The 23,462-nt window shown below is 43.8% G+C and overlaps 1 protein-coding gene across 6 annotated transcripts in view; it reads right to left on the bottom strand.

The window, feature by feature from the left end:
• The window catches only part of LOC143288955 (monocarboxylate transporter 14-like), a 48,424-nt gene that overhangs the window by 11,755 nt on the left and 13,207 nt on the right, over positions 1-23,462 (bottom strand). For 5 of the 6 annotated variants that reach the window (XM_076597645.1, XM_076597646.1, XM_076597648.1 and 2 more), the window contains 4 exons: positions 19,089-19,244; positions 17,641-17,836; positions 15,588-15,638; positions 5,825-6,276 (listed from right to left, as the gene is read on the bottom strand). In XM_076597645.1, the coding sequence (XP_076453760.1) occupies positions 6,122-6,276; positions 15,588-15,638; positions 17,641-17,836; positions 19,089-19,244 (558 nt within the window). In that variant the 3' untranslated portion in view covers positions 5,825-6,121. Of the gene's footprint in view, positions 1-5,824; positions 6,277-15,587; positions 15,639-17,640; positions 17,837-19,088; positions 19,245-23,462 lie in introns of those variants that run through there. The other variant, XM_076597649.1, reaches the window with a different exon arrangement.

Genomic DNA, 23,462 nt, shown 5'->3' with positions numbered 1-23,462 from the left:
TTTGATTTAAACCAAGGTTTTAATCTTGAGAGGGGGGTATTGTCACGGACGACATAATGGTTCCGCTGTTTTTTCTTTTTATGGAGGGCTGGTGGGTCGCTGGATTATTTTTTTAGAGGCGGGTGTGTTTCGTATGCGCATGCACGATGTTTTCCATCGTGCGTGTTCCCCTTGCGTTCGAGCGTAGAGAGAGAGAGATCGTGTTATGTTTTCTAGGGTTTGTGTCTCGTGCAATTGAACGGAAAAAAATATATAGGAAGGAGTGAACAGAGTGAGCGGAGTTCTAGTGCTTCAAATGCTCCTCGCCAGTTTGTCCCTCCCTTCACTCGAAGGGAGTCAGTCCTTGGAGAAGGACGGTGGTAGAACCACCGCTTAGCGGCTGGTGGTTTTTTTCGTTGTTTTTTTCTCCTCTGTAAACGACTTTATGTCCGCCAGTGGAACTGTTCATCTGTGTTTCGATGTTAGCACCCGTTGTTCGTTTACAGAACACTGTGCGGTGGCCAGTGGGTGACTTTTGTTGTTGTCCTGTCAGCCGTTTCTCCAGTTGCCTGGCGCGCGTCTTGAGGTGTTGTGCCTCCGTTCTAATCGTGGGGTAACGTCACGTCGCTCTAGACCACCCGCCTCTCGGAGCCGCTGAGAGCGTTTCCATACTGGGGCCTGTCTTCCGTCCGCCAGCTGGCGTTTTTGTTGTTTTTTTTGGTGGTTTTTTGTATGCTCTTATTAATTTTTTTTTTTTTTACATCTATAAACATATACACACAAATCATTAGATAATTTCGTTTCTGTGTGGGCTTGTGTTGTGGCGTCTGTAGTGGGGTATCTTGGAGGGTGCACGTCCGCTTTAGCACGCGTCACACACACACACACACATTCTTTTCCCCTTTCTTTCATTTGTATTTTCTTTTCATTACCTTTTTTTTTCTTCAATGGTCCTTGTTCATTCCGTTTAGTTTTCAACTATATACATAGTGCTTACACTAATGTATTCATTTGCTTGCGATATGCAATAACATTTCTCTCTCAGAGGTAGTTTTCAACAGATGTAAACGTTTTACCCATTTTCATTTGCTGAATAATAATAATCATGATAATGATAGTGTTGATAATAGTTATAACGATGACATGATGATGGATACCCATCAGTGTAGCATTCTGATGATAGTGTTGATAATAGTTATAACGATGACATGGTAATGGATACCCATGTAGCATTCTGATAATGATAGTGTTGATGGTGGTGGTGTGTCCATCGAGATCGATGATGACCATCTTTGTCATCCAGCTGGGTGATGGGGGAGGATGCTCATGAATCTATCTGAATGCGCAGATGGCTGAATAGTCCAGTCTGCGCACGAAATGTTCGCTGGCAGTTGGGGCAAAGACAGGCATACCATTGTCAGGGAGCTTGTTTGCCCGCGACTTTCTGGCCTGCCTCTTCTGAACAGCAGCGCGCCATTTGTCACGGTCCACTGCAGATTCCTCCAGGAGTCGGGGTTGATATCAAACGCTTTCAGAGTATCTCTGAAGCGCTTCTTCTGACCTCCGTGTGATCTCTTCCCTTGTTGCAGCTCGCCATAGAAGAGCCTTTTGGGCAGCCGATGGTCTGGCATGCGCGCCACGTGTCCAGCTTCGCTGGGACTTCATCAGGATGGTGAAGATGCTGGGAAGGGTGGCTTTTGCGAGCACCTCTGTGTCTGGGGTCCTGTCTTGCCACTTGATGTTCAGTAGCTTCCTGAGGTATGTTGTGTGGAAGTGGTTCAGCTTCTTGGCATGTCGTTGGTACACTGTCCAAGTTTCGCAGGTGTACAGTAGTGTGGGGAGAACTACTGCTCTGTAGACCTTTAGCTTGGTCTCAAGACTAATGCCTCTTCTGTTCCAGACATTTGCGTTGAGTCTACCAAAAGTTGCTCTTGCAATCCTGACGTTCACTTCATCGTCGACTGTCACATTTCGTGACAGTATGCTGCCAAGGTATGTGAACCGCTCCACCGCACTGAGTCTCTGACCGTTGACTGTGATGTTGGGCTCAACGTAGGGTTTCCCTGGGGCTGGCTGATGGAGAACTTCAGTTTTCCTCGTGCTGATGGAAAGGCCGAAGTTCCTGCTGGCAGTGGCAAACTTGTCAACGCCGAGTTGCATGTCAGCTTCAGATCTCAGCGTTGAGGGCACAATCATCAGCAAACAAAAAGTCTCTGATGTCTGTCATGACCTTCGTTTTTGCTTGAAGCCTTCTGAGGTTAAACAGCTTGCCATCTGTTCGATACTATAGGCCGATTCCAACATCGTCATCTCTGAAGGCATCAGTAAGTATTGCAGAGAACATGAGGCTGAACAGCGTTGGAGCCAGGACGCAGCCTTGCTCGACACCATTTGTGACAGCAAAAGGAGCAGATGTTTCGCCATTGTCCTGGACTCGAGCCTGCATGCCTTCATGGAATTGGCTGACCAAGGAACTAAATTTCCGAGGGCATCCGTACTTGGCCATGATCTTCCACAGTCCCTCTCTACTCACGGTGTCGAAGGCCTTGGTGAGGTCGACAGAGGTGGAGAACAGATCAGCATTTTGCTCCTGACATTTCTCTTGCAGCAAACACCATGTCGGTGGTTCCGCGCTCTTTCCGGAATCCACATTGGCTCTCGGGCAAATGACCTTGGTCAAGGTGTGCTGTGAGGCGGTTTAGTAGGATCCTGGCAAATATCTTGCCTGCGATGTAGAGCAAGGAAATGGTCCGATGGTTATCACGGCTTGCCGGTTCCCCTTTCGCTTGTACAAGTGAATGATAGATGCATCTTTGAAATCCTGGGGGATCGTCTCTTCTTTACACATGAGTGAGTACAGCTGATGGAGCTTCTCAGTCAGCACACTGCCTCCATCCTTGTAGACCTCTGCCTTGCTATCATCCCTTCAGCAAAGCCAGTGACGCCATTGAAAAGTCCACAGAAAAAAAAGTAGTACATTTCAGACCCATGCCAGACTTCTACAATCACTACCATGTGTATAGCGGGACACTGAACAAAATTCCACTTATAATAATAAGTATTTACGCCTGATCTTGAAAATAAGCCCTTGGCGTTTTCAAACAGAACACACATGAAAATATATTAGAGGAAAAATTGAACAAAAATACCAAACATCAATGAAAACTATTCATCCACCCCCCACATAATACACACACGGATCTGTTCTAGAAGATGGTAATTCTGGAGCGGCTTTTGTAATTCCTTCATTTGGAATAGAAAAATACTATATTGGTAGACAATATTCCATATTCACAGTTGAACTTAAAGCCATACTTATGTCCAGGACATCGAAAAACTCTTTTCAGGAGAAGACACTGGCCGTGTTTTCTGACCTGTCGAGAGCGTTTGACAAAGTGTGGAAGGAGGGCCTCATCCTGAAACTTCTCGTACGTAGCAAGATGTACATGTGGATCCAACACTTCCTCTTTGGCAGGACTGCGCTTCCACAGCAGAAGGGTCAAGCTGCGTGAGGGTGTCCCCCAGGGAGGAGTGCTTTCCCCAACACTGTTCCTGTTGTATATCAACGACATCAGAGACATCATCACGAAGCACGTCTCCAACAGTCTGCACGCAGACGACCTGGCAGTATGGACATCTGCTGAACACACCAGCACGGCCTCTACCGGCTTCAGGAAGTCGTCAGCAATATCGCTACATGGACAGAAGACTGGGGTCTTGAGCTTAACACCACAAAAACCAACGCAACACTTCTCTCTCCACCGCCAACGAGCAAGTCAAGCTGAAGCTCCAGGGACAGGTCTTGCCCCAGACGAATATACCAACATTTCCTTGGTGTCAGGTTGGACACCCGCCTGACCTGGAGGCCCCAGATTGAGGAGATGGAAAGGAGAGGCATCCGCAAGCTAGCCCTGCTGAAGAAGCTGGCCGGGACGACTTGGGGAGCAGACAGCAGGCTTCTCGCCAGGGTCTACATGGGAGCAGTCAGACCCACCATGGAGTACGCCTCAACCTCGTGGGGCACAGCCTCCAAGACCCGGCTCGACAAAGTCCAAAATATGGGACTACGCCTCATACTTGGAGCCATGAGGTCCACGCCGATCCATGACATGGAGAAAACTGCTAACGTTGAGCCCCTGGAGAGAAGACGCAACCTGAAAGTCCTGATGCAGGGAGAGAAGCTCAGAAGACTGCCCTCACATCACCTACACCACAGACTGGAGCAGCCCACCAAGAACCGTCTCAAACGTCAGAGCCTCAACCACCAGTATAAAGCACTCGGAGCACAGCACAGCGATGTTCTGGCGGCAAAAGGGGAGTCTTGCACTGACCTTGCCTGACTGGAGGCTTGACCAAGAGATAGAGGCCACCATCAGCCTCAGAGTTCCTGGCATCACCACCAAAGACCAGCAACCAGCCACTCTCAAGATACTGACTCTGGCCATGATAGAGGAGTCCTACCCAGCCAGCTCCTGGACCCATGTATACACGGACGGATCAGCGGAGGAAGCCACACACAACGGAGGCAGTGGTGTCTACGTCAGATTTCCCGATGGAGAGCACAGCAGCATCGCACTCCCTGGAGGAAAGCTCTGCTCCAATTTCAGAGCTGAAGTCCTGGCCATTAAAACAGCAGCAGAATTCCTCTCCTCCTGTGGAAAGCCCCTTGGCAGCATCTCCATCTTCACCGACTCCATGTCCACACTCCAGGCCCTTGACTCCCCTGATCCTGGTCCAGTCCCTTAAGGCCTCCCTCGCAACCCTTACCCAAACGACCTTCCAGTGGGTGCCTGCACATGTAGGCCTCCCAGGCAACGAGCGTCCAGACCACCTCGCTAAGGAAGGAAGCCAGCTCACACAGCCAGCCATTCCTGCCACATGAGGAAGCAAACTCTCCTCCGCAGCAGATTCCGAAGAGGCTGGGTCACCCTGAACGGAGGCTACCAGGCACACCAAGATCCCATCACGACACTGGAGACACCAGACTACCATTTACCGCCTTGGCACTGCGGCCTCCGAGCACACCTGAAGAGGATTGGCAGCCACATCCCATCCCATATTCTCCAAGACTGTATGAGAAGATGCGGCAGCAGTCCTGGCCTGGGGGTGCTGACCTCAACACCAAGCTCTCAGGGACGGCAGCCGATCTTCACCGGACGTCCGAGTTTCTGTTGGGTACCTTCGCACTGTGGAATATCTTCAAATGAGTGGGTAGACCAAGCAGCTAGAAGAGCGGCACGTAATTTCGAAGGCGCAATACAACTTGACATCCAGTTAGATCTACATGAATGCATTAGTTGTATAGAAAATGTATCTAGAAATCGATTTAAGAAATTATAGATTCGAATAATCAATATTACCAATGTTGTGTAAACACAAAAATGCAGCTGATCCAAACATTTTCTAAATTTGACACCAGCAGCACATTCAAGACAAATTACAAGTCTAATGTATAGAATTCTTTTAAATGCCTTTCGTACTTGTTCTACAAATATCAAATGTATATGCGGTAAGCAAATAACTAAGTCATCTACTCATTCATTGTCCGAGCATAAGATGTAGTTGATGACTTTTCTTCCAATATTTCATTAGCCACTGAAAAGATTTTGAATGATTAAAATTTCCGAAAACATTCTAAGCAATGAATAAACTCCAGTTGGTATCCTCCTTTGATGTGTTATGTCATTTATATTTACATTGTTGATATGCATATACATACCTTCCCATGACACCTCATTCAATACACACAATCTCTTTAGACCTATTCTTATAATATACTTCCTCTGATACATAACATGAATACTTTCTTTTTTTTTACACTAATAATATTCACATGCATTCCACTTCTTTACTCCTTTCCGTCTAAGTCACAGAATACAATCGTAAATAGTACACAATCAAAAATACCAGCACCAAATCCTGAAACTATCAAAACTCACAAATACTGAATAGTCATTTTAGTTCATACTGGAAACGGGTGAGCTGTTGAGAATTAATCTGGACGGGGGAAAGGTGGGCTTCAGGCTCGATTTGAAAGACTGCAGCGAAGATGAGTGACGAAGAGGCGGATCACAATGCCGCCGATTTGAGCAGTCAAAGGGGGTTAATCCTGGCTGACTGGTCCAGCTCTCCACACTCATCCCTACAGCACATCCCCACCCTCCTCCTCCTCTCCGTCCAGCCGGACCTCCACGTGGATGTCGGGGGTTGGGGGCAGATAGCCGACGGGGGGCGAGCCGGGGGCACGACAGCAGGTGACACACAGCAGACTGAGGGCTGACAGCAGCATCAGCAACCCTGCCCGACATCAGTAACGTCAGTGTGTTGGTGTCATCAGTAACGTCAGTGTTGTTGGTGTCAGTGGCTCTGCCCGACATCAGTGTTGTCAGTGGCTCTGCCCGACATCAGTGTCATCAGTGGCTCTGCCCGTCATCAGTGGCTCTGCCCGACATCAGTGTCATCAGTGGCTCTGCCCGACATCAGTGTCGTCAGTGGCTCTGCCCGACATCAGTGTCGTCAGTGGCTCTGCCCGACATCAGTGTTGTCAGTGTCATCAGTGGCTCTGCCCGACGTCAGTGTCGTCAGTGGCTCTGCCCGACATCAGTGTCGTCAGTGGCTCTGCCCGACATCAGTGTCGTCAGTGGCTCTGCCCGACATCAGTGTCGTCAGTGGCTCTGCCCGACATCAGTGTCGTCAGTGGCTCTGCCCGACATCAGTGTCGTCAGTGGCTCTGCCCGACATCAGTGTCGTCAGTGGCTCTGCCCGACATCAGTGTCGTCAGTGGCTCTGCCCGACATCAGTGTCATCAGTGGCTCTGCCCGACATCAGTGTCATCAGTGGCTCTGCCCGACATCAGTGTCGTCAGTGGCTCTGCCCGACATCAGTGTCGTCAGTGTCATCAGTGGCTCTGCCCGACATCAGTGTCGTCAGTGGCTCTGCCCGACATCAGTGTCGTCAGTGGCTCTGCCCGACATCAGTGTTGTCAGTGTCATCAGTGGCTCTGCCCGACATCAGTGTTGTCAGTGTCATCAGTAGCTCTGCCCGACATCAGTGTTGTCAGTGTCATCAGTGGCTCTGCCCGACATCAGTGTTGTCAGTGTCATCAGTGGCTCTGCCCGACATCAGTGTTGTTAGTGTCATCAGTGTTGTCAGTGTCGTCAGTAGCTCTGCCCGACATCAGTGTTGTCAGCGTCTTTCTCTCTCCCTCTCAAACACACATGCACAGCCACCCAACTCTCTCATTACCAAGTGTGTGGACAAGCAGACAAACAAGTGAAAAGGAAAGAGAGAGACAGAGCGAGAGAGACAGAGCGAGAGAGAGAGACGCAGACGCAGATGATTTATCATTAAGGCCATAGCCCCATATGAATGAGGGGCGTTAACAAGATATGCATACATTACCGTAACTGGCAATAAGCGTTCAACTGATTATACAATTAAACTATAGAAATTAGGACAATACCATTTCTCTTAAGGCCAGACACGGTAGTGAAATTTTGACCAAATCAGGATTTTTTATGATTTTCGTTTTTTCGCATAATTTGCTTCTTCAACATCTAATCTTTATAGTCATTTTCATATTTTGTACTAAATCGGTCGCAAAAGGTGTTATATTTGCAAATGAAAGTTGCTTCCTGATGTTGATTTTGTCTGAATTTTTCAAACATCGTCCAAAAGTGTTGATTTTACACCTTAGCAACGTATACTTTCATTTCCCGAAGCCTATCATATCGCATATCAACAGAAACAGCGTCATCTTGTGAATGCACAGACCCGGTTCTTTTAGTTGTTGAAACGGACTATAAAACACTGCGAGCGATTTTACACACACACTGTATCGCGCGAACTTTCCCGAGTTTTCCCTAATAAGGGCATAGAGTACTATGACTGTGCAGTTTCATTGATGAGACTGACACCAGTGGAAATTTCAGCCAATCAGATTTCATTCCGCTGGGCCCAGCCAGCCTTCGGGCACGCTCGGCTCCCTCCGTCGAGAAGCCAAAATGGCCGTCCAATAACAACAACATGCTGACATGAAAGTGTTTTTTCTCGTCAATTGTTGATTATTTTGCCAGCTAAGACATCTCCTGGATTCATCATGCCTCGGCATAAGCAAGGAAAGAGACGATTGCACTTGATAGCTGCTGCAAAAGCAAAATGGGCCAAATGTGATGCGGCAGCGACTGAAAGCGTGGCTTCGAAGAAACCTGCACCTTCGCCATCAGACTCTGATAAAAGTGCGTCGAGAAGAAAAGATCGAAATCATGAACCCTGTCGCATATAATGGTGAGGTGGAAGACCAGAACTGGACTTTGCTACACGTTTTCCAGCTGACCAGACTGATGAGTGACCTGAGTTGCCCAGAGTGCGGAGAAACGGGACTGTCAGTCAGTGTGCGAGAGAGGGAGAAAGCTGGTTTTGCGGCAAAGCTTGCCATGTGCTGCGATGGCTGTGGTTATGAAAAGTGCGAATTCTCATCCCCACGAACTGGATTCAATGACAAAAAGAATACAGGTTTTGAAGTAAACAACAGGATGACCATGCTGAGCCATGAACTGGGAGGCAGCTACACTGCTCTTCAAACCTTCAGCACTGTCATGGGAATACCAGGCATGCATTTGAAAACTTTCCAGGCCCATGACAAGAAAGTAACAGGTATGTTTATGAGGTTTTTTTGATGGTTAAAAAAATCTTTACCTTTAACTGTGCAGTACAAATACACACAAGTGTGCACACATCCCTGCACTGATAACTACTAGTGAAACATTACACTGTCAACCACTGAATCAGTCACTCAGGCAAAGTTTTGCTTGTTCAGTCTTGACTATGATCCATGTGTGTGTGTGTGTGTGTGTGTGTGTGTGTGTGTGTGTGTTTGTTTGTTTGTGTGTGTGTGTGGTGTGTGTGTGTGTGTGTGTGTGTGTTCATGAATGGGTGAATGCATGTATATCAGTTATGTGTGTAAATTATGCACAGTGTGTGTGTGTGTGTGTGTGTGTGTGTGTGTTTCATTGCAATATTATATATTTATGTATGTGTATATGTGTATGTGTGTGTGATATTTAGACTCATCACCTGAGAAAGGAAAGTAAACTATGTAAATGATATAGTTGTGAGCACAGCACAAATATCTCACAAACATTATGCATTTTTCAGCGCTGAAATTGAATCAGGGTCAACACTCTCTAGAACCCACAGCACCCTACATCCAGCAGGCGTATGCAGAGACGATAGCCTGAGGGGGCACTGGGAAAGGTGAAAAGCCAGTATCAATACAGGGGCTCATAATGCGAACATCAAAGCAGGTGGATTCACATACTGTATGGTACGCTCCCTACGGCTCTCGACATCGAGGAGGATCAGTGGATCCGTCGACTACCATAGTGTCAGTGATGCCGACTCAGTGTGTCATGCTCTGCCCTTCATGTGGCTCTCCCAACATGTTCATATCAGGGTATGGCCAGACCACAGTGGAATGTCGTCTGCCCACATCAGTGTTGAATCATGTGTCAGTGTCTTGCGACGCATTTGTCAGTCAGTGGCTTGCCACGGATATCTCATGCTCTGCCACAAACACTTCAATTTGTCATGTCTTCAGTGCTCTCCGACATCAGTGTCTGCAGTGCTCTGCACGACATCAGTGTCGTCAGTGGCTCTGCCAACTCATTGTCGCATGGCTCTGCCCGACATCATCGCAGTAGTCATTCGTGTCTCTGCTACATCTTGTCTCCGTTTCATGGGTTCCGCTCATGTGTCATTTCACACTCTGCCGCACATTGTCAATGGCTAACTCCCACATAAGCGCAGGTCTGCCGTACATAATGTTGTCGTTCATCAGTAGCTTCTTGCCCACACATGTTGTGCATGTAATAGTACCTTGCTTTTGACATCAATGTATGTCAGTTCTTCATGCTTGCCCACATCATGTTGTAGTTCATCAGTGCTCTGCACGCCGTTGTCATGTCTCGAATCATAGCTCTGCCACATCATATGCTATCCGTACTTTTACTTAACTCTCAAACACAATCACACAACCAACTCTCTCATTACCAAGTGTGTGACAACAACAAACTAAGTTGAAAAGAAAGATGCAGGCCATTGAGACAGAGCGAGGACAACGATTCTCTTAAAAGCTTTATATAAGTACAATGCGAGATTTCTTATAACACTGTCGTTAGATGCCATCAACAGACAAAATTTAAACAAACAAGGATGTTCATAATATTTCTTTGAAACAAATTTTACACGAATATTATGCAATACTGGACACTTCAGAACAAAACTACATCTTCCGTTGACTTTGCACAAAGGGCACAAGTTCTCTAAATGATTAACATTTTTATAGCGATACCTGTGCAAATTGATTTCAGAAATACCAAATCTAAATCGTGTTAATACAAATCGTAAATGTCAATATTAAGCAAAAGATAATTTTTAACGAAATGTATAGAAGTATAAACTCTATAGAAACAAAATCGATCACAGGATTGGACATGACTTTCCCAGTTTTGCCATCTACAGTCTATTAAACGTTGACGAAAAGATTTCAAAAACATATTCTCATTACCGACTCCTTGATATTCCCATACATATCCAAATCCCAATTCACACAGACAAGTTCGTATATTTGAAGCCCAGTTTCTTTTTCCTCTAACACCTAAATCATACAACATATAGGATTTCCGTGGTAGTCTATCTTCGTTCATTTTTAATAGTTTCAACCAGTATCGAACACATCTCACAGCAGAATTTATATTTATTGGATATCTATTCGTCTCACCGTATACTAAATCGTTTGGTGTTCTCATTTCAACTCCTAGAAACCTTTTAAGTCCAAATAAGTGAACAGATTCACATTGTAAAGTACCATTCTTATCTAAGCCCCATAATTCTGAACCATATTGGGTTTTATCTGGGTATCAAAAATCTTAATAAAGATATCCAGAGAATTGTTATTCAGTACAAATAATTTCTTCATAACATGTAACAATGCATTTTTTGCCCTACTTGAAAGTTCCCTACATGCAGCTACAAAACTCAAACGTGTAGAAACAATTCCAAGATATTTGTAAGCATTAACAACTGGCATGGCAGCACCATCATACACCCACCTTTCCCTTGCTGCCAAATAACCACCTTTCCTGAAAACAATTATATTACTTTTATCCAAATTAACTTTAATTGCAAGTTAGTAGCTGAATTTTTCAGGTTATTTAATTGCGTCTGTAGACCAGTAGCTGTTTCTGAGAGCAAGACAATATCATCAGCAAGTAATAATATAAATAGTTCTATAAAATCAGTTGTAAATCTCGCACCATGTCTTCCCCGGTCAATTACTTCTAATGCTAATTCATTAATGAACAAGGAAAAAATAGGACTACAAACATCTCCCTGTCTTACCCCCCTTGTACAATTTATATAATCAGTAAGTTTGTTACCGCATCTAATTCTTGTTTTCACAACGCTATAAATACTCTTAATACATTTGAAAAGCTTCCCTGTTATGCCATGTTTTGTCAGAATAGGCCATAGTAAATTCAATAAACGCTACATAAAGTTTACGATTAAGGGAAAACTGTTTCTGAATTAGAGCCATAAGAGTAAACATGTGATCGATTGTTGAATATCCTCTTTTGAACCCAGCTTGTTGTTCACCTGTTATGTTATGTTCTACATACTCCTGAATCCTATGGTTGATAACTGTACTATACACTTTACTACTGATATCAGACAATGAAATTCCTCTATAGTTATTAGTATCATTTATGTCACCTTTCTTATGAATCGGTAAAGTAATAGATTCACACCAATTTTCAGGGAAAAAACCCTTATCAAATAAAGCATTGAATAATTTTGTCAAAAAAACTACAAATTGTTCACATGAAGATTTCAAAAATTCGCCAGTTATGCCATCAGGACCTGCAGCTTTACGATTCTTTAATTTTCTAAGTGCAATCAAAACTTCTTTAGAAATTGGTCGATTAATAAATTCATTTTCCACTTCTGGTAGACTATGATCATCACTGCTGTTGTGACCTGAATCTAATAAGCTTTTGAAATGTTTAAACCAACTATCAACGGATATATCATTCTTTGGTTGCCTCTTTTTGGATGAAATTTTATTCATACATTCCCAAAATTCCTTTTGATCTTTGACAGATGCTATCAAGTTATTCAACAAACACTTGTTATAAATTCTTTTCTTATTATGACAAAGATTTTTATATTCTTTCCTAGCCCTTACAAACAGAATATCATCATCTTTCTCTGAAGTTCTACGAAACGTTCTCAGTAACCTGCGAAGTTTTCTCCAATAACATCTGCATTTCTCATCAAACCATCCCTCTTGTTTATTACGATCCACGCTAATACTTTTCTTCATAGAAGCTGCACATTCTCGAATACAGTCATTGAACAATTCTAAGGCTTCATTTACATTTACATCAATGAGATCGAGAGTCATTTTCAGTTTATCATTAATTACTTTTTCATTCAATTTATCATGAAATTCTTGGCTACACTGATCGTTCCACACATTTTTCTGTCACTAATATGGCATTACAATTATTTTTGAATGAGTTAACATTGGAAAAAGGGATACGGTACTCCAGGGGGAAAATGATCAGAATCAGTTCGATCAGCAATACAGTTTACATACATCACCAATCATTTCATAAAAATCATTTGACAAAATAAAATAATCATTAACACTGCTTCCATTTTCACCTGTATATGTATAGTGACCATCCTGGTCACCGTCACATGCTCCATTCAGTATTGTCAGACCCAATGCAGTGCACATGTTCAGCATTAATTTACCATAAGAATTTACGTGTGTGTCCTGAGAGCAACGACTACAATTCACCGAACAACTTTTGTAATAAGATTCAATATTGTCATTTAATGGTTTTGAAGGAAATATATTTGAGATACGACTGTTAAGATCACCACATATTATATAGACATTATGTTCTAACATCAGATCAGTCAGACATTTTTCAAGAACAGAAATACCATTGTCATAATCAAAAAAAAGTATAGAAAGGAGAACCTTCTGGTGGTACATAAATACATATGTAAAGAACGTCTTTCAAGCATCCAAACTACTGTTTATCAATAATGAGTGCACATATATTTTCATATTTTATGCGTAATTTGCGTATGAAGGGACAAAACTCATTTCTCATCAAACATACTATACCACCTGATTTCCTCCCTTGCCTGGTGAATTTAATAGCGGGTTTATTATACAATGTGAACCCAGGAAATAAATCAGTTTGACAATCTTCTTCAAATGTTTCGACAAAAACACAAAATCAAAGGACGACACATATGAAAAGAAGTCATTGAACATAAACTTAGAACGCAAACCATTGACGTTCCAAGAAAGGAAGGAAAATGACCTTGTGCTGTGTACAGACAGAGGGCTCGTGAGTTCGGAAGCGGAAAAGAGTTGTTTACAAAGCGATTCGTGTTTTGACCCCCCTCCCCACTGGAACGCAACCTGTCATTCCTCCTCCGTGATTTAACAACCGAAGCACGAGAAACCTCACACGAAGGTGAGTTTGCATTTTCTGTTCGCGCATCTCCACCCGAGCATAAGCTTTCGTCGACTGAATCCCCACGTGCTTTACCTGCGGTAACCAGGGGTCTGTTTGAATGGACATGAACATTTTTCTGTGACGATCTTTCGTTTGTACCCCTCTCAAAAAACAGCCGTTTCTGAACTATGACTAACGCAAGGCCGGCCAACTGAACATCCTATCTCATTTCCCTCAAGGAGCCTTCTGCATCCAGGAAATACTTTCCCCCTCAGTGAACAGATGGTCATAGACCATATGGACACGCTTTCCCTCACTCCGAGCCTTCTTCAAATGCACATTTAGTTTTCGTCTTATCGAGAGAGAGAGAGAGAGAGAGATTCCAGATGGTTTATTCATGTACAGGCCTAGGCCCCTTATGAAGGTATGTGAACAATATTCTTTGATACAGAGACAAACACCACGTCGCAATGCCCGTTAACGTCCAAATATTCAATTAAACAAACATAAGTAAAGCAGTACTACGGTTCAGTATGTAAAATGTCACGACCCCCCTAGGGAAGAGGTCGAGAACTGTTTTAAACCCTAACACCCAACCCAGTTCACCCGACAACACACACGACCCCCCCCCCCCCACCCCCAGGGAAGAGGTCGAGAACTGTTTTAAACCCTAACACCCAACCCAGTTCACCCGACAACACACACGACCCCCCCCCCCCCATCCCCGACCCCCCCCCCATCCCCCCCCCCCAGGGAAGAGGTCGAGAACTGTTTTAAAACCTAACACCCAACCCAGTTCACCCGACAACACAAACACAGAATACATATTTCTCTTCCACGCAAAATGTATTCTCTTCCGCTCTATCCCACTCATGCAACCTTACACACACAGCCTATACTTGCCAAAAACAAACGTATACCATAACTATATATATTAAAAAAAAAGAAAGAAACGAACAGAAGTCGCATGCAAAACTACCGATTATCCCAAATGTTCTCAAAAGCGATTTTTCACACACACATACTCACACTCAAGGAGAAGACAAGGCACCCCAAAACCAGGACCGGTACGCATGTTCACGCTTTAGTCTTTGGCGGCTTCAGGAAGTTTTCCTCTTAAAAGGAAAAACAAAAACAAAAAAAAATCCAACAACAAAATCTGACACACGGCACCAGACGAACTTCGGCGGGTCCGACCCAAGGCACAAGCCCCCAGTCAAAAGACCTAGGTGCCAGGACTCAGCATACAGTGCCAAGCAAAGGACCAGGCAGCAAGCCAAAAGGCCCGGAAAGTCACGGGGCAGGAAGGGGCGAAGACCCAGGACATAGGACACAACGAGAGCTGCCACAGGTAGCGTACACCAACGACCACCACGAAGACACGGCGACGAAGACACACAAAGAAACACCGAAGTGGCTCCAACGGAGGACAGGCGGCCCTCACTTCAACTGGTGCCCAGACGTCGGGGTAGCTACCCCACCAACAACAGGAACGACCCGTACACTACGGCAGTCGGGCTGCAAAAGCCTTGAATATTGTTGCTGCCCAACAACATTTCATATTCGCTCAGGTGAGCTGAGTAACATGCATGCACGTGGTTCGTGTGCAATGCGAGACTTCTACCCGAACTGAAGGCTGGGAGAAGGAGGGACTGAGTAACATGCATGCACGTGGTTCGTGTGCAATGCGAGACTTCTACCCGAACTGAAGGCTGGGAGAAGGAGGGAAAGTGAAAGGAAAGGGTGGAGAAAAAACGAAGACGTGCCACACGCTCTAACTGTCGTCACAAGTTGTGACATGAACAGTAAAATGCTGTCACGAAGTTACAATTTCTCTGTATCTGAAAGCTTTATATAAAAATAGAGAAATTTTTCGGACAGTTTCAGGGGATGTTGATGACATTAGTAAGTTCAATTTAACCAATGCAGGTTGTCTGTAATATTTAGGTGAAATGAATTATTCTCGAATCTTCTTAAGAGGAGAGAGAGGGTGGGTGCCGGGGGGGGGGGGGGAGGGAGGATGCGGCGGGGGGGGGGGGGGGGGGGAGGGAGAGAAAAAGAACTGACCTCCAAAGTACATGCTGTAGTTATAGTCCCCTGTCTCGTCCACGATCCACCCTGTGTCAACAGGACAACGAGTCAATCATCACATGAATATAACGCACGTAAAAGAACCCACGGCAACAAAAGTATGTGTGTGTGTGAATGTGTATGTGCGTGAGTGTGTGTGTATGTGTGCGTGTGTGTGTGCGTATGTGTGTGTGTGCGTGCGTGCGTGTGTGTGTGTGTGTGTGTGTGTGTGTGCGTGCGTGCGTGCGTGCGTGCGTGCGTGCGTGCGTTCGTGCGTGTGTGTGTCCGTATGACGCCACCACCACCCCCTGATGCAGGGGGAGACTGTACAAAACCAGTACCTGCCTTTCAACAGCAGTCACTCATGATAATGCCTGGATAATGATGTGCTGATAAGAGATCTTCATTCATTTCCTTTATACAGCCTGATTTTTACCCATCTGACCGCACGGTAGCTGAAAATATTTCGTTTACCACTCACACACATCAAACCACAAAACCATACCATGTAAAGAAATAAACAAGAGGCAAAGCTTTCAAGACTCACTTGTGCTTCACACTTTATCCAGTAAAGGAATCATGAGAAAAAAAAGGATTTTAAAAATCGTTGAAAAGTGCTCTGTATTAAATATGATATATAATATAAATCTGGAATTTAAAAAAAAGGAATGCGAGCGGGATCGAACGACGCATGTTCAGTTCCGATGATGATGATGGAGTCTCCCGTCGGTCCGACGGATGAGTAGGCAGGCAGGCTTATCTGTCGGTGTGTGTCCTCATATGGGAGAAGAGACCGATTCTGGATGCACAGCACTTCCCACAGGTGTTGCAAGGGAAAACGTCTCCAGAAGTTGAGCCCTGCTTCCTTCGCTCACGCTTCTCCTTAATGGCCAGCGTTCTCTTGTTTTCAAACGTCTTTATGCCACTAGAGCACAGCATCCTCCAGCGACAGGGGTCAAGGGCATCAGTTTCCCAGGCAGCGATGTCTATGTCACAGGCTTTGAGGTTTGTCTTCAAGGTGTCCTTGAAGCGCTAGACTAATCCCTAAGCCTGCGGCACATCGGACGTCATTTGACTGAATTTGAAACTTAAAACAATGATTACGTTTTCTTCTTCATGTGATAAATAGATGTGATTGCAGTGGACGGAATAACGCCGTTTAAATCATGTTTTTTTTGTGTTTTATTATTTCTCGATTATTCTTTTATTTCGGCGGTAAAGGAGACGTTGCCATCGCCTTCAAGAACATCGCGACACATGGTAGATCTCTAGATCTGCACAAACCAGTCTTCAACGGGCTGAAAGATAGGATCGATTCAATTCTTTTCTTTTATGTTCATTCCAGTTAATTTTGTGTCCACTTTAGAATACTTATGAGCAGTAAACAGTCGATGGTGTAGTTAGTATCACTGTAAGTGTTCTGTCCAGAATTTGTGTTCCTTTTCCTTTTGATTGTGAACAAGAAACACGAGGTTATGTCGTCTTCGAACACAACCTTCCTTCTTGTCGGCCAAACTCAGTGGTAAGCGGTTTTTAGAATTTTCGGATTTCGGAACACATCTCAACGAAATAAAACGTTAATGAATCGGAAATACGGCTTAATTCGGGAGACTTACAACCTGTCAGTGGTATGACTGTGAAGATTCTTTTTCATACTATGTTTAGGCTAATTTCGGTATTGACAGACAAAGTATTTCCAGAGAAAATGGCAATGTTAAACCAGTTTACCATGGACACACAGACACAGACACAGACAATGTTAAACCGGTTTACCATGGACGCACAGACGCACACAGACACAGACACAGACACACACACACACACAGAGAGAGAGAGAGAGAGAGAGAGAGAGAGAGAGAACGAACACTAGGTCAAAACATAGATTCAATTTGATTACAACAGTGAGTCAAAAATAAAAGGGGAGGAGGGTGGAGGGGATATTTGGAGGGGGGGGGGGTGAGGGGGGCGTAGAAGAAAGGTCTCATCGCAACAACCGTGTCGATAATAGCAACGACAAGACGAAGAAGAAGAAGGAGAACGATGCCCTCACCCCCTAGGGGCGATCCCACGAGGAATCCAGTCCCAGCCACAATCATCTCCACTCCAAAGGCCATGGCCAGGAGGCGGAGGTCGAGGATGGAGATGGTCAGTGAGGTCAGCAAGGAGTATCCGCTGGCGTAGTAGATTCCTATCAGGGCCGACAAGGCCGTTACCTCGGGTACAGTCTCCGTCCACGGCAGGGAGATCTGGATTGGAAGGACAGAGAGGGGGGAGGCAGTCAGGTGGGTGTGTTCATGCTTTCACTGGGAACTAGAGTACCTCCGGCTTTTCGTGGTGGGATTTCGGATTAGTTTTGAAGAAAGATGAGAAGTAGACGACCAGTTAACTACTGCTACTACTATACTATCTATGCTGCTGCTGCTGATATTGATACTACTACTACTACTGCTGCTGCTGCTGTTGCTGTTGCTACTGCTGCTACTGCTACTAGGGCTGCTGCTGTTGCTATTGCTACCGCTACTGTTGCTGCTGCTACTACTACTACTGCTGCTCCTGCTACTGATATTACTGCTGCTGCTGCTGCTGCTATGGCTACTGTTGCTGCTGCTGCTGCTACTACTATTACTGCTGCTGCTGCTACTACTACTATTGTGCTGCTGCTGTTGCTGCTACTACCATTATTACTGCTGCTGCTGTTGCTTCTCCTCCTCCTCTTCTTACTACGACTACGACTACTACTACTGTGCTGTTGCTACTGCTGCTACTACTGATACTACTATTGCTGCTGTTGCTATGGTTACTGTTGTTGCTGCTGCTGCTACTCCTTCTCTTCTTACTACTATTGTGCTGCTGCTACTGCTGCTACTACTGATACTGATACTACTACTGCTGCTGTTGCTATTACTACTACTGCTACTACTGCTGCTGCTGCTACTGCTACTACTGCTACTACTACTGCTGCTACTCCTCTTCTTACTACTACGACTACTACTACTACTATTGTGCTGTTGCTACTGCTACTGCTGCTACTACTGATTATTGATACTACTACTGCTGCTGTTGCTATGGTTACTGTTGCTGCTGCTGCTGTTACTACTGCTGCTAATATTGCTATTGCTGCTGCTGCTACTACTACTACTACAACTACAGGTCCTGCTGCTGCTGTTGCTAACGCTACTGTTGCGTCCGCTACTACTGCTGCTGCTATTGTTACTACTACTACTACTTATGCTGCAACTGCTGTTGCTAATGCTACTGCTGCTGCTGCTGCTGCTACTACTACTACTACTTATGATGCAGCTGCTGTTGCTAACGCTACTTTTGCTGCTGCTGCTATTGCCACTACTACTACTACTGCTGCTGCTGCTGTTGCTATTGCTACTACTACTACTACTGCTGCTGCTGTTGCTATTGCTACCGCTACTGTTACTGCTGCTGCTACTACTACTGCTCCTGCTGCTACTGCTATGGGTGAGACTTGCCAGACCCGGCCATCACCTGGACAAAGGAGGCGATGAGGTGGACGCAGAAGTAGACCAGCAGCTTGTCCACGCGGTCATCCTGACCCAGCACGCCCATCAGCACGCGGCCTCCGAAGAGCGCCAACCCGTGTATGAACAGCAAGAAAGCGATGTCCTCGTTGTCCATGCCACGCTGTGCACACACACACACACACACACACACACACACACACACACACACACACACGCGCGCGCGCGCGCGCGCGCACTGACTGACTGACTGAAACTATTTATTGTCAGATTAACTGTTTGTTGTACTGACATTTTCGCAACCATTTGAATAAATATTAACTGAGCAACACAAAGAAATTCTAATTTGAGGGAAAAAATAAGATATGAATTTAAAAAGAACATATTTAAGAAATCAATTTACCAAGTTTCATTAATGTCATCATCTCAAAAAATATTCTAACGCACACACATACTCACATACGTGTATCCCCCATCCTCTCCCTACATACATGCATGCATGCACACAAACGCCCATTTAAATCCCCCCACCTCATTCTCCTACCCACTCACTCACACACACACACTCACACTCACACTGTCTCTCACTCTTTCTCATTAAATTAAGGCTTCGTAATGTAATCAAGACGATATATTACATGCTAGAGTCGAACAGTTCCACTAATTAGAATAATGGGAACTTTACTCTACAAGTAAATCTGACGCTATCACCCAAAATGAAAAACTACTTTGGATTAAATAAAACAGAGGGGAAACTCTGCAGCATATAATATATAAAAGGATGAAACAAATTAGAAAAAAAACGACCAATTGGATGGCTTTTGATTAGGTCAACTGCGGTTTTTGTCAGAGACTAACCATTTTCTTTGCTAGGGTGAAAAACGCTGGACATGGCGAATGGAAGATTAAAGGATGTAATCATATCATGAAGGGGTTTGAAATGCAAATGTGTATCTGGACATTCGAGCAAAAAATGTGGGACGTCAAGGGTCTTACCACAAATACATAGTGGTGACGGATTCAAAAATCTGCATAACCATACATTAGTTCTTAGCCTGTGTCAAGTTTCTTGTGGAAATTGATCCTGGTGGGAGGAGGGATTGGGGGGGGGGGGGGGGGTTAGTGCCTTTCCTAACTGGAAGAGAGAGATCCCACCAGAGCTTCTGATTTGAGTTTTCTAAGGACTGTTTCTGTCTGAAACTCCAGATATATGTTGAAAGAATAGTACAGGCTTCAGAAACAGAAACAGGAATATTGTAATTGATTGAAACTGAATTGTTCGATGCCGCTTCCTTGGCACAAAAATCGGCTATTTCGTTGCCACGAAGATTAGAATGTCCAGGAACCCACAAGAGTGAAATGTCGGGTCCTCGCATAATTAACTGGTGGATTAAATACAAAATTTCGTACATAATATCTGCTCGTTCAGATGAAGATTGATTATTTAAAGCCATCAATGCTGATTTTGAATCAGATAGTATAAGAATTTTTGCAGGTACAAGAGGCATATCACTAAAAAAAAAAAAGGTGAAAGCCATCAGAATTGCAAACAATTCAGCAGTAAAAATTGAACAACCTTTAGCTAAGTGGAATCTCTTTTTAATGTTAAGTTCGGGGATTACAAAAGCGGCTCCAACTTCAGAGTTACTACTGATTGATCCATCTGTGAAAACACGGAGGTAATATTTGAAATGTGTATTGATTAGTTCTTTGGCCCGAGAGGCAATAATGAGTGGACTGTCACTCTTTTTTTTTTAATTGTCAATATGTAAAAATAATATTTGCTTGCTCAGTCAGCCAAGGCGGATGAAAACAATGCGGAATTTTCGCAATCTGGGAAAGAGACAGACTGCAACTCTCAAAGACTGACTTAGTAAAATCGAACAAGGACGTGTATACAGCTTTGTTACGAATTTCTCTACAGATGTATGTTTCTTCATCAAGTTCTGAGACACCCGAATTTGGAACAGCTCTAGCCCTTACCATGTAGTTACAAGCACTTAATTTCCTGTGTTCAGGTAATGGTAAAACACCAGCTTCTTTGTATGTTTTGTCGATTGAAGCCCATCGCGGTAACCCAAGTGCAATCTTAAAAGCTAAGGAATCAATACTTGTCAGTTCATGAAGATCAGAGTTTGAAGCAGTGAAATTGACTTCCTGACCATAAGATATAATTGAGCGGACTAGTCCCATTGCAGCATTGATCAGATTATTGCCACAATTTATAACAAGGATTCCAGAAAGCACACGTAATAAAGTTATTTTCTTCCTCGCCTTCTCAATAAGGTAATTTATATGTTTAGTCCAAAAAAGTTTACAATGGATGATAACACCGAGAAATTTCACCTGTTTATTCGGATATATAATAGTGTCATTTACCTTTATTTTAATAGCATCCCTGCCTTCAAATTCAATCAACTTTTTAGTAAATATGACGAAAACAGTCTTTTCAGCAGACAGGAGAAAACTACTTTCTTTCATATATTCCACAATGTTGTCGATGGCATCTTGAAAATGCTTAATAATTTTATTTCGTTTTGATGTATTTTTTGCAACATTACAGTTTACATTCTTCCAGAGACCTATGTCATCTGCGTGAGCTACTAATGTGGCACCACTTGTGTTGATATTTTTCATATCATAAAGCATTAGTGAAAACAGAGTGGGAGAAATCACACTTCCCTGGGGAACACCCATATTGACAGACCTTGGTCTGGATAATATACCCCCTAATCTCACCTGGAATGTCCTCTGGGATAAGAATGACTGAAGAAATCTGAGAAAAAGACCTTCCAACCCTACTGTATTTGCTTCATGAATCAATGTATAGTGCCACACACAGTCATAGGCTCTATGAATGTCAAAGAAAGTTGCGACCGTGGAGTCACGCTTTGCGAGTGCCTTCTTAACATGAGAAGTTAGATGGACAACATGATCAGTAACACCCCTACCTCTTCTGGAAAGTAGGTAAAATTCCTTTCTTTTCCAGAAAGTGTTCTAATCTAGCTTTCAAAATGCTCTCGAAAACCTTCCCAAGATGGGGTGTTAACGAAACAGGTCGGTAACTGGAAGGGTTAGATTTAGGTTTTCCTTTTTTGTGAATAGGTACTGTGGTTGCTTTCTTCCAATCAGTTGGAAGGATACCAGAATTCCAGCAAATCTGAAAAAAATCTAATACTCTTTTTAAAAAGATATTTGGAAAATGTCTGATCATGCTGTATGATACTGGATCTGAGCCTGTCGCAATTTTCCCTGACTTAACAGCATTGAGAGCACGGTATAGATCCCTCAGCGTTAGGTCTGCATCAATGTAAGATGCACTGCTATCATTCTTATCCATTTCACAGGGGCAGTTCATATCTTCAAACTGTTTCCTTCTCTTTTGCTCATAGGATGGCAATAACATTCCTTGGAGACCAATAACAAATTTCTAAATCTTCTTGTGATGTAACATCAGTGCTGAAATTTAAATCAGCAGAGTAATAAACCAGCATATTATCAAACAGATCCCAGTTTGCTTTCTTTTCATTATACTTCAACCCAATCTTTAATTATGATCTCGTGTTTTACAGATAATACCATTTAAACTGGAAGGTGGTCACTCCCCAGTGGTGTTTTGAGAACTTGCCATTCACAGTATGGATTTATATCAGTCGACACCAAAGAGATGTCTATTGCAGAATTTTTTTGATCTGCCCGATCAGCGATTCTTGTTATTGAACCATCATTTAATATAGTTAAGTTAGAATTAACTATAGTGTTCGCTAGATATTCATTGTTGTTTGTGAATTCGCAATTTTTTTTCCGACCACAAGGCATGGTGCGCATTAAAATCCCCTAGAATTATCCAGCTAAGGGATGAATCTAAATCCATTAACCAGTCAGCTTCACCTCTTGAAACTCCATCAGGGGTAACAGTTAACTACAATTAATGTTTTATCTAAAACAGAAAGCTCTATAGTTGAAGAATGCAAACGTTTGTCTATACTATGACATGGTGGTTTTCTAGCTTTATATATGATTGAATCTGAAATATAGGTTGCAACTTGAACCTTTCCTTTGCGCCCTGTTTCATCAATAACTGGAGGGTAGAAGTAACCCTCTAACTTAGGGAGATTGCTTTTGTAACAATTGAGGGACTGGAGGGCAATTATATGAAAGTTGTGATCTTGCAGAAAATGGATCAGATAGTCAAAATTACATTTACTTCTACAGTTCCATTGCAAAAAGCGAAATAGGCCTGCGCCACACCCATCATCATTACATCCTGCTGTCTGCATAAGTGAATAGATACATAGAATAAAGAGTATCTGTCTAATGTACTTCAGGAGAAGAAAAGATGAAGACACATTTACCTTGCATACATTCATTTGGAATTCAC

Source organism: Babylonia areolata, chromosome 13, assembly GCF_041734735.1.
Source record: "Babylonia areolata isolate BAREFJ2019XMU chromosome 13, ASM4173473v1, whole genome shotgun sequence".
Lineage (NCBI taxonomy): Eukaryota > Metazoa > Mollusca > Gastropoda > Neogastropoda > Buccinidae > Babylonia > Babylonia areolata.
Note: the sequence above shows the minus strand (reverse complement) of the source record. Positions and strands in the feature narration are given on the sequence as shown.